We start from the raw sequence: 12,157 nt of genomic DNA, 5'->3' as shown, positions 1-12,157 counted from the left end.
ATAGGATACTGCAAGGGCTCCAAGAAAAAACCACAGCGCCTAGCAAACTCCAAGTCCATCAAATTCAGGGCAGCGCCTGAATCCACAAATGCCATAACAGAATAGGATGACAAAGAGCAAATCAGAGTAACGGACAAAAGAAATTTCGACTGTACCGTACCAATGGTGGCAGACCTAGCGAACCGCTTAGTGCGCTTAGGACAATCGGAGATAGCATGAGTGGATTCACCACAGTAAAAACACAGCCCATTCCGACGTCTGTGTTCTTGCCTTTCAGCTCTGGTCAAAGTTCTATCACACTGCATAGGCTCAGGCCTATGCTCAGAGAACACCGCCAGATGGTGCACAGCTTTGTGCTCATTCATGCGCCGATCGATCTGAATGGCCAAAGACATAGACTCATTCAGACCAGCAGGCGTGGGAAATCCCACCATGACATCCTTAAGGGCTTCAGAAAGACCCTTTCTGAAAATTGCTGCCAGGGCACATTCATTCCACTGAGTAAGCACAGACCACTTTCTAAACTTCTGACAGTACACCTCCGCTTCATCCTGACCCTGACACAAAGCCAGCAAGATTTTCTCTACCTGATCCACTGAATTTGGTTCATCATAAAGCAATCCAAGCTCCAGAAAAAACGCATCAACATCACGCAATGCAGGATCTCCTGGCGCAAGGGAAAATGCCCAGTCTTGAGAGTCACCACGCAACAAAGAAATAATGATTTTTACTTGTTGAGCGGGGTCACCAGAGGAGCGGGGTTTCAAAGCTAGAAACAGTTTACAATTATTTTTGAAATTCAAGGACCTAGATCTATCCCCAGAAAATAAGTCAGGAATAGGAATTCTAGGCTCTAACATAGGATTCTGAACCACAAAATCTTGAATGTTTTGTACCCTTGCAGTGAGATGATCCACACAAGGGGACAGACCTTGAATGTCCATACCTACACCTGTGTCCTGAACCACCCAAAGGTCTAGGGGAAAGAGAAACAAAACACAGTGCAAAGAAAACATAGTAACATAGTAACATAGTTAGTAAGGCCGAAAAAAGACATTTGTCCATCCAGTTCAGCCTATATTCCATCATAATAAATCCCCAGATCTACGTCCTTCTACAGAACCTAATAATTGTATGATACAATATTGTTCTGCTCCAGGAAGACATCCAGGCCTCTCTTGAACCCCTCGACTGAGTTCGCCATCACCACCTCCTCAGACAAGCAATTCCAGATTCTCACTGCCCTAACAGTAAAGAATCCTCTTCTATGTTGGTGGAAAAACCTTCTCTCCTCCAGACGCAAAGAATGCCCCCTTGTGCCCGTCACCTTCCTTGGTATAAACAGATCCTCAGCGAGATATTTGTATTGTCCCCTTATATACTTATACATGGTTATTAGATCGCCCCTCAGTCGTCTTTTTTCTAGACTAAATAATCCTAATTTCGCTAATCTATCTGGGTATTGTAGTTCTCCCATCCCCTTTATTAATTTTGTTGCCCTCCTTTGTACTCTCTCTAGTTCCATTATATCCTTCCTGAGCACCGGTGCCCAAAACTGGACACAGTACTCCATGTGCGGTCTAACTAGGGATTTGTACAGAGGCAGTATAATGCTCTCATCATGTGTATCCAGACCTCTTTTAATGCACCCCATGATCCTGTTTGCCTTGGCAGCTGCTGCCTGGCACTGGCTGCTCCAGGTAAGTTTATCATTAACTAGGATCCCCAAGTCCTTCTCCCTGTCAGATTTACCCAGTGGTTTCCCGTTCAGTGTGTAATGGTGATATTGATTCCCTCTTCCCATGTGTATAACCTTACATTTATCATTGTTAAACCTCATCTGCCACCTTTCAGCCCAAGTTTCCAACTTATCCAGATCCATCTGTAGCAGAATGCTATCTTCTCTTGTATTAACTGCTTTACATAGTTTTGTATCATCTGCAAATATCGATATTTTACTGTGTAAACCTTCTACCAGATCATTAATGAATATGTTGAAGAGAACAGGTCCCAATACTGACCCCTGCGGTACCCCACTGGTCACAGCGACCCAGTTAGAGACTATACCATTTATAACCACCCTCTGCTTTCTATCACTAAGCCAGTTACTAACCCATTTACACACATTTTCCCCCAGACCAAGCATTCTCATTTTGTGTACCAACCTCTTGTGCGGCACGGTATCAAACGCTTTGGAAAAATCGAGATATACCACGTCCAATGACTCACCGTGGTCCAGTCTATAGCTTACCTCTTCATAAAAACTGATTAGATTGGTTTGACAGGAGCGATTTCTCATAAACCCATGCTGATATGGAGTTAAACAGTTATTCTCATTGAGATAATCCAGAATAACATCCCTCAGAAACCCTTCAAATATTTTACCAACAATAGAGGTTAGACTTACTGGCCTATAATTTCCAGGTTCACTTTTAGAGCCCTTTTTGAATATTGGCACCACATTTGCTATGCGCCAGTCCTGCGGAACAGACCCTGTCGCTATAGAGTCACTAAAAATAAGAAATAATGGTTTATCTATTACATTACTTAGTTCTCTTAGTACTCGTGGGTGTATGCCATCCGGACCCGGAGATTTATCTATTTTAATCTTATTTAGCCGGTTTCGCACCTCTTCTTGGGTTAGATTGGTGACCCTTAATATAGGGTTTTCATTGTTTCTTGGGATTTCACCTAGCATTTCATTTTCCACCGTGAATACCGTGGAGAAGAAGGTGTTTAATATGTTAGCTTTTTCCTCGTCATCTACAACCATTCTTTCCTCACTATTTTTTAAGGGGCCTACATTTTCAGTTTCTATTCTTTTACTATTGATATAGTTGAAGAACAGTTTGGGATTAGTTTTACTCTCCTTAGCAATGTGCTTCTCTGTTTCCTTTTTGGCAGCTTTAATTAGTTTTTTAGATAAAGTATTTTTCTCCCTATAGTTTTTTAGAGCTTCAATGGTGCCATCCTGCTTTAGTAGTGCAAATGCTTTCTTTTTACTGTTAATTGCCTGTCTTACTTCTTTGTTTAGCCACATTGGGTTTTTCCTATTTCTAGTCCTTTTATTCCCACAAGGTATAAACCGCTTACACTGCCTATTTAGGATGTTCTTAAACATTTCCCATTTATTATCTGTATTCTCATTTCTGAGGATATTGTCCCAGTCTACCAGATTAAGGGCATCTCTAAGCTGTTCAAACTTTGCCTTCCTAAAGTTCAATGTTTTTGTGACTCCCTGACAAGTCCCCCTAGTGAAAGACAGGTGAAACTGCACAATATTGTGGTCGCTATTTCCTAAATGCCCAACCACCTGCAGATTTGTTATTCTGTCAGGTCTATTAGATAGTATTAGGTCTAAAAGTGCTGCTCCTCTGGTTGGATTCTGCACCAATTGTGAAAGATAATTTTTCTTGGTTATTAGCAGAAACCTGTTGCCTTTATGGGTTTCACAGGTTTCTGTTTCCCAGTTAATATCCGGGTAGTTAAAGTCCCCCATAACCAGGACCTCATTATGGGTTGCAGCTTCATCTATCTGCTTTAGAAGTAGACTTTCCATGCTTTCTGTTATATTTGGGGGTTTGTAACAGACCCCAATGAGAATTTTGTTACCATTTTTCCCTCCATGAATTTCAACCCATATGGACTCGACATCCTCATTCCCTTCGCTAATATCCTCCCTTAAAGTGGACTTTAGACAAGACTTTACATAGAGACAAACCCCTCCTCCTCTCCGATTTTTACGATCCTTTCTAAACAGACTGTAACCCTGTAAGTTAACTGCCCAGTCATAGCTTTCATCTAACCATGTCTCGGTTATTCCCACTATGTCAAAGTTACCTGTAGATATTTCTGCTTCTAGTTCTTCCATCTTGTTTGTCAGGCTTCTGGCGTTTGCGAGCATGCAGTTTAGAGGATTTTGTTTTGTTCCAATCTCCTCACTGTGGATTGTTTTAGAAATGTTCTTACCTCCCTTCTGAGTATGTTTTCCTGGGTCGTCTTTGTTCGAGTCTAATGTTTTTCTTCCCGTCCCCTCTACTTCTAGTTTAACGCCCTCCTGATGAGTGTAGCGAGTCTTCTGGCGAATGTGTGTTTCCCAGGTTTGTTGAGGTGTAGTCCGTCTCTGGCGAGGAGTCCATCATACCAGTAATTCACACCGTGGTCCAGGAATCCAAATCCTTGTTGTCTGCACCATCGTCTTAGCCAGTTGTTTGCATCAAGGATCCTGTTCCATCTCCTGGTGCCATGCCCGTCTACTGGAAGGATAGAAGAAAAAACTACCTGTGCATCCAGTTCCTTTACTTTCTTCCCCAACTCTTCAAAGTCCTTGCAGATTGTCGGTAGGTCCTTCCTTGCCGTGTCATTGGTGCCAACATGTATCAGAAGAAATGGGTGGACGTCCTTGGAGCTGAAGAGCTTTGGTATCCTATCGGTCACATCCTTGATCATCGCACCTGGAAGGCAGCATACTTCTCTTGCGGTTATGTCCGGTCTGCAGATGGCTGCTTCGGTGCCTCTCAGTAGTGAGTCTCCCACCACCACCACTCTTCGTTGCTTCTTGGCTGTACTTTTTGCTGTCACTTGTTGCTGTGTGCCCTTTTCTTTTTTGCTTGCTGGTATTGCTTCATTCTTAGGTGTGCCATCTTCATCCTCTACAAAGATTTGATATCGGTTCTTCAGTTGTGTGGTTGGTGATTTCTCCATGGTCTTCTTGCTTCTTTTGGTCACATGCTTCCACTCATCTGCTTTTGGAGGTTCTCTGACACTTTTTGCACCTTCTGTGACCAGTAGAGATGCTTCTGTTCTGTCTAGAAAGTCTTCATTCTCTTTGATGAGTTTCAAAGTTGCTATTCTTTCTTCCAGACCCCGCACCTTTTCTTCTAAAAGGGCCACTAGTCTACACTTCTGACAGGTGAAATTGGATTCTTCTTCTGGTCGATCTGTGAACATGTAGCACATGCTGCAGCTCACCATGTAGGTTGTCACATCTGCCATGTTGCTCCTAGATCCTGCTGACTTGCTGTGTGTTTTCCTTCTTGTGTAATCTACTCAGCCAAGCTCTCTTGCAATAATGTCCTACAGGCAAAAATGGTGATGCTTTCGAAGCAGCTGGTCCCGGCTGTACCCAACGATCTTCTAGCTTAGGGAGACTTCGCTTCTCTCAGAAGGCACCTGGAATATGCAAATTAGCCTCCTGAAGCTTGAATCCCTGGTTTGGTGATGCTTTCGAAGCAGCTGGTCCCGGCTGTACCCAACGATCTTCTAGCTTAGGGAGACTTCGCTTCTCTCAGAAGGCACCTGGAATATGCAAATTAGCCTCCTGAAGCTTGAATCCCTGGTTTGGTGATGCTTTCGAAGCAGCTGGTCCCGGCTGTACCCAACGATCTTCTAGCTTAGGGAGACTTCGCTTCTCTCAGAAGGCACCTGGAATATGCAAATTAGCCTCCTGAAGCTTGAATCCCTGGTTTGGTGATGCTTTCGAAGCAGCTGGTCCCGGCTGTACCCAACGATCTTCTAGCTTAGGGAGACTTCGCTTCTCTCAGAAGGCACCTGGAATATGCAAATTAGCCTCCTGAAGCTTGAATCCCTGGTTTGGTGATGCTTTCGAAGCAGCTGGTCCCGGCTGTACCCAACGATCTTCTAGCTTAGGGAGACTTCGCTTCTCTCAGAAGGCACCTGGAATATGCAAATTAGCCTCCTGAAGCTTGAATCCCTGGTTTGGTGATGCTTTCGAAGCAGCTGGTCCCGGCTGTACCCAACGATCTTCTAGCTTAGGGAGACTTCACTTCTCTCAGAAGGCACCTGGAATATGCAAATTAGCCTCCTGAAGCTTGAATCCCTGGTTTGGTGATGCTTTCGAAGCAGCTGGTCCCGGCTGTACCCAACGATCTTCTAGCTTAGGGAGACTTCGCTTCTCTCAGAAGGCACCTGGAATATGCAAATTAGCCTCCTGAAGCTTGAATCCCTGGTTTGGTGATGCTTTCGAAGCAGCTGGTCCCGGCTGTACCCAACGATCTTCTAGCTTAGGGAGACTTCGCTTCTCTCAGAAGGCACCTGGAATATGCAAATTAGCCTCCTGAAGCTTGAATCCCTGGTTTGGTGATGCTTTCGAAGCAGCTGGTCCCGGCTGTACCCAACGATCTTCTAGCTTAGGGAGACTTCGCTTCTCTCAGAAGGCACCTGGAATATGCAAATTAGCCTCCTGAAGCTTGAATCCCTGGTTTGGTGATGCTTTCGAAGCAGCTGGTCCCGGCTGTACCCAACGATCTTCTAGCTTAGGGAGACTTCGCTTCTCTCAGAAGGCACCTGGAATATGCAAATTAGCCTCCTGAAGCTTGAATCCCTGGTTTGGTGATGCTTTCGAAGCAGCTGGTCCCGGCTGTACCCAACGATCTTCTAGCTTAGGGAGACTTCGCTTCTCTCAGAAGGCACCTGGAATATGCAAATTAGCCTCCTGAAGCTTGAATCCCTGGTTTGGTGATGCTTTCGAAGCAGCTGGTCCCGGCTGTACCCAACGATCTTCTAGCTTAGGGAGACTTCGCTTCTCCCAGAAGGCTCCTGGAATATGCAAATTAGCCTCCTGAAGCTTGAATCCCTGGTTTGGTGATGCTTTCGAAGCAGCTGGTCCCGGCTGTACCCAACGATCTTCTAGCTTAGGGAGACTTCGCTTCTCCCAGAAGGCACCTGGAATATGCAAATTAGCCTCCTGAAGCTTGAATCCCTGGTTTGGTGATGCTTTCGAAGCAGCTGGTCAAACAAAAATGGTCTCAGAAGTTCTCTTATCCCTCTATTGAGATGCATTATTACTTTGGGCCACCTGTACTGTTATGACCTGGTGGTAAGGACAATAATGGACCTAGTGGGTAAGAGCACACGGAATGACCTAATAGTTACTAATAATATAGGAAGAGCTCTGAGACGTGGGAACTCTGCTGACCGCAATCCCTAATCCTATCACACACACTAGAAATAGCCGTGGATTACTCCTAACGCTCCCTATGCAACTCGACACAGCCTAGCTAGCCCTAGAGATAGAAAAATAAAGCCTACCTTGCCTCAGAGAAATTCCCAAAAGGAAAAGGCAGCCCCCCACATATAATGACTGTGAGTAAAGATGAAAATTACAAACACAGAGATGAAATGGATTTAGCACAGTGAGGCCCGACTTACTGAACAGACAGAGGATAGGAAAGGTAACTTTGCGGTCAGCACAAAACCCTACAAAAAGACCACGCAGAGGGCGCAAAAAGACCCTCCGCACCGACTCACGGTGCGGAGGCGCTCCCTCTGTGTCCCAGAGCTTCCAGCAAGCAAGACAAAAATCAAAATAGCAAGCTGGACAGAAAAATAGCAAACCAGAGAAAAACAAGCAGTAACTTAGCTTCAGCTGGGAAGACAGGTCACAAGAACGATCCAGGAGAGAGCTAGACCAATACTGGAACATTGACAGGTGGCATGGAGCAATGATCTAAGTGGAGTTAAATAGAGCAGCCAGCTAACGAATTAACCTCGTCACCTGTAGAAGGAAACTCAGAAGCCGCAGCTCCACTCACAACCACCAGAGGAAGCCCATGGACAGAACCAGCCGAAGTACCATTCATGACCACAGGAGGGAGCTTGACAACAGAATTCACAACACTGTTGGTGGTATGTTGGCCTGTCCGTCCATGCAGATCTCCTCTAGCGTAGTGATGTTTTGGGCCTGTCGCTGGGCTACACAGACTTTCAACTCCCTCCAAAGGTTTTCTGTGAGGTTGAGATCTGGAGACTGACTAGGCCACTCCACGACCTTCATATCCTTCTTACGAAGCCACTCCTTTGTGGCAGTGTGCTTGGGATCATTATCGTGCTGAAAGACTCATCCATGTTTTATCTTCAATGCCCTTGCTGATGGAAGGAGGTTTGCACTCAAAATCTCTCGATACATGGCCCCATTCATTCTTTCATGTACACGGATCAGTCATCCTGGTCCCTTTGCAGAGAAACCCCCCAAAGAATGATGTTGCCACACCCATGCTTCACAGTAGGTATGGTGATCTTTGGATGCAACTCAGCATTCTGTCTCCTCCAAACACGACAAGTTTTGTTTCTGCCAAACAGTTCTACTTTGGTTTTATCAAACCATATGACATTCTCCCAATACTCTTCTGGATAATCCAAATGCTCTCTAGCAAACTTCAGACGATCCCAGACATGTACTGGCTTAAGAAAGGGGACACGTCTGGCACTGCAGGGTCTGAGCCCCTGGTGGTGTAGTGTGTTACTGATGGTAGCCTTTGTCACGGTGGTCCCAGCTCTATGCAGGTCATTCACTAGGTCCCCCCATGTGGTTCTGGGATTTTTGCTCACCGTTCTTGTGATCATTTTAACCCCACGGGGTGAGCTCTTGCATGGAGCCCCAGATCCAGGGAGATTATCAGTGGTCTTGTATGTCTTCCATTTTCTTATTATTGCTCCCACAGTTGATTTCATCACAACAAGCTGCTTGCCTATTGCAGATTCAGTTGCCAGCCTGGTGCAGGGCTACAATTTTGTTTCTGGTGTCCTTCGACAGCGCTTTGGTCTTCACCATAGCGGAGTTTGGAGTGTGGCTGTTTGAGGTTGTGGACAGGTGTCTTTTATACTGATAACAAGTTCAAACAGATGCCATTACTACAGGTAATGAGTGGAGGACAGAGGAGCCTCTTAAGAAGTTACAGGTCTGTGAGAGCCTGAAATCTTGCATGTTTTTAGGTGACCAAATACCTATTTTCCACCATAATTTGCTAAATAGATTTTGCCAAATCAGACAAGGTGATTTTCTGGATTTGTTTTCTAATTTTGACTCTCATAGTTGTGGTCTACTATGATGTCAATTACAGGCCTCTCTCTTCTTTTTTAGTGGGAGAACTTGCACAATTGGTAGCTGACTAAATACTTTTTTCCCCACTGTATTATTGGAAGCTGTCTCAGCAATTTAAAACGCACACACTTTTTAGCAAGATTTTTTTCTTTATTAAAAGTGCATCTTATAGTCCAAAAAAACGGTATATTAGGAGGGGTTTCCATTTTCCCTACACATCTTTGTTGCTAATAGAATTACAAGGGAGCCCACCTGTAATTGTAATTCTGTATGTTTTATTTTTATTCTATTTACTTGATTATATAGCATCATCATAATTCGCAACACTTTACCGAATTAACATCATTGTCCCCATTGAGGCTCATAATGTACATTCCCTATAAGTATGTCTTTGTGTGAGTTACCTCCAAGTACTCCAGCTTCATCCCACACTGTAAACACGAATAGAACATTTCTCATTGCAGATGTTGTCCTTGGTAGTATTTGAACCAAGGACCCCAGCGCTGAAAGGCTATGGTGCTAACCCATGAGCCACTTTGCTCCTGATATGTATGATTAAATGTATGATACTGAATATGAATGTATGTTCTTCTCCTCAGGTTACTAGAGCAGCTGCTGAATGAATTTAAAAGCAGTATGCACCTACAACTTGTGTGCTTCCATCATCCTTTCAACTATGAAAAGAAGACTTGAGCAATCGTCATATGTGACCTATATTCAACGAAAGAATGACTTCTCATACCCTCTGCAGCTTTGCTGTAGACTTCTTTATTAAAGTCTGTTTTACATTTTGGCATTGAAACAAAGCTCTTCGCTATTACTAACTGTTGTAAGAAGATATGCACTACGTCTCATTATGTACCACTAATATGCTACGTTATATACCAGTATTGAATAAAAGCTTGTTTCTTTCACATAACTCTCATTCATAGCAAGACTTTCAGAATGTGTAGTGCTCACATGATGCATTTTACTTGTTGATTGAAAAGAATTTGCACCTACAATAGACCATATGATGATCCCTGCAGCCCCCACACAGTACGATGGTCACCAAAGCACTCCACAAATTGTGTTTTCCAAAGCTACCTTTCGTGAAGGAGAAAGTTACACCCAAACTTCGAACAGGTGTGCAAGCGTTCTGTTCCTCCTTGTAGTGTCTCAGCATGTAGAGTTTTCTCATGTGAACCTACAGTAATGTCTGCTTGAGGCAGCAGTATGCACCGAAAGTGAGCTACTTTTTGTATATATCTTTGCTGGACTGTAAGGTTTGCACCTTATTGGGTAAAATATTTCTATTTGAAGAATACATTTGTTGGGTGTTTAGATTTATATGAGCATTTAGAGAGTTTGTGGCCACTCTGGCACACCAAATTTGAATTGCTGTGCTGATATTTTAAATTTCACAAGAGACCGGTCATGACAAGCAGAAAGACCTCCGTCTGTCGTGGCAACCCATCAGCAACCTGCGATCATGTGACGGACATGTCCTCACTGCATTAAATTCCCTTGTCAAAGATTGACATCCTCATTTAACTCGTTAACAGCCCCGGGCACAGCTCCGCTCCACCTGCAGTTGTTAGAGGCAGATGATGGCTAAATAATTCAGCCATCATATGTGGGAAAGATGCAGGCTCAGCTTGCGAGTCGGCATAAAACTCAGGAAACCGACATATGATGTAACTATGTCATGTCGAGAAGGAATAACAGGGATGAGCTATGACCACAAATAACCTGTTAGATCGGAAGAAGTGCAAAACACAGTTTCCATCCTAGTTTCCCTCAGACAATATAGATCATATCATAAAATCTTCAGGGTCTCTAAGAGGAAGGAAAAAATGCTATTTTTCTTTGGACGATCATCTGCGTGCAGTTCGGAGTACAATGAAAATTGAGGAGACATTGGTGACTCACTTGGTTGCAGGATGAAGTGTTTGGTGCTTTTAGGATCCAAAGGAATAAGGTCTTTCCAGTTAATAAACACATTAAGGCTAGGATAATGGAGAAGTGTGAGGATGCAGAGAAGAGGCTAGTTTTCCCTAAAGATTTGAAAATCCACCTTCCCTTTGAACCAGAGGAGGTTAATGTCTTTGGCTACCGGGACGTCTATTTTTGGAATTTCTTCAGAGTGGCAAAAAAGACATCAATCTGTTTTGCTTCAGAGACTCTATGGACTGAAAGGGGGACGGTTGCTTAAAAGGGCCTGGGAAGTTTTGACCTCCCTTATTAGGGCCAAAATAGCTGCCACCTCAGGTGCTAGATCTATGAACTTGTGGATTGATGAATGGGGTACCCATTTAAAGTCCAATACACCAAGAAAAATCTTTCTAGAATCTCGTCCATTGCTTTAAAGGGAGGGTGCCGTGATTTTAGTTTTTGTATTAATAATTATTGATTATATAATCAATTATTTTTAATACAAAAGTAAATGTAGTACTTTAATACTTTTTTATTTATTCATTTTTACTTTTGCCACTGGAGGCCGCCATTTTCATTAGTGTGGGTGTAAGTGTCTGGGCACGACACTTGCACACCTCACTTACGGCAGCCATGGGCATAGGAGCCAACAGTCGGCTCCGACCGCTCCTCCTGCCTCTCAGCTGTGACTTGGGCACGCCCACTGGGCTGCTACGTCACAGCTGTGAGAGGAGATCGCGGCCATTTTGTTTTTTATTTTCCTCTGTCATCGCACATACAGCTCAGTGTGTGCGATCATAGCAGGAGCTGCCAGGAAGAAGCTGCTGCTGGGAGTGAGGTTCGGGGTGAGTATCTGCAGCCAGGAGCTGTGATTGCAGCCTGTACTTAGTATTACAGCACAGGCTGCAATCACTGCTCACTGTCCACATGTTCAGAGCAGGGAGATCGTCACACTGCTCTGCCCTGAACATGATTCAGCACTTCCTGGGAGAGGACTGAAGGTAAGTACAGAGTTTTTATTTTCTTATGCATCTACCACTGCTACCAGCCCCTATATACCACTGCTACTAGCCCCTATATACCACTGCTACTAGCCCCTATATACCACTGCTACTAGCCCCTATATACCACTGCTACCTGCTCCTATATACCACTGCTACCTGCCCCTATATACCACTGCTACCTGCCCCTATATACCACTGCTACCTGCCCCTATATACCACTGCTACTAGCCCCTATATACCACTGCTACTAGCCCCTATATACCACTGCTACCTGCTCCTATATACCACTGCTACCTGCCCCTATATACCACTGCTACCTGCCCCTATATACCACTGCTACTAGCCCCTATATACCACTGCTACTAGCCCCTATATACCACTGCTACTAGCCCCTATA

The 12,157-nt window shown here is 44.3% G+C and overlaps 1 protein-coding gene across 2 annotated transcripts in view; it reads left to right on the top strand.

Moving 5' to 3' along the window:
- EXOC2 (exocyst complex component 2) overlaps positions 1–9,761 on the top strand; it is a 253,824-nt gene extending 244,063 nt beyond the window's left edge. For both annotated transcript variants that reach the window (XM_069730751.1, XM_069730750.1), the window contains one exon: positions 9,442–9,761. In XM_069730751.1, coding sequence (XP_069586852.1) covers positions 9,442–9,535 — 94 coding nt within the window. In that variant the 3' untranslated portion in view covers positions 9,536–9,761. The remainder of the gene's footprint in view (positions 1–9,441) is intronic.
- The last annotated feature ends 2,396 nt before the right edge of the window (positions 9,762–12,157 follow it).

The sequence above is a fragment of the Ranitomeya imitator genome, chromosome 6 (genome assembly GCF_032444005.1).
Source record: "Ranitomeya imitator isolate aRanImi1 chromosome 6, aRanImi1.pri, whole genome shotgun sequence".
Classification (NCBI taxonomy): Eukaryota; Metazoa; Chordata; class Amphibia; order Anura; family Dendrobatidae; genus Ranitomeya; species Ranitomeya imitator.
The sequence above is the reverse complement of the archived record's forward strand: the minus strand, read 5'-3'. Positions and strand labels throughout refer to the sequence as shown.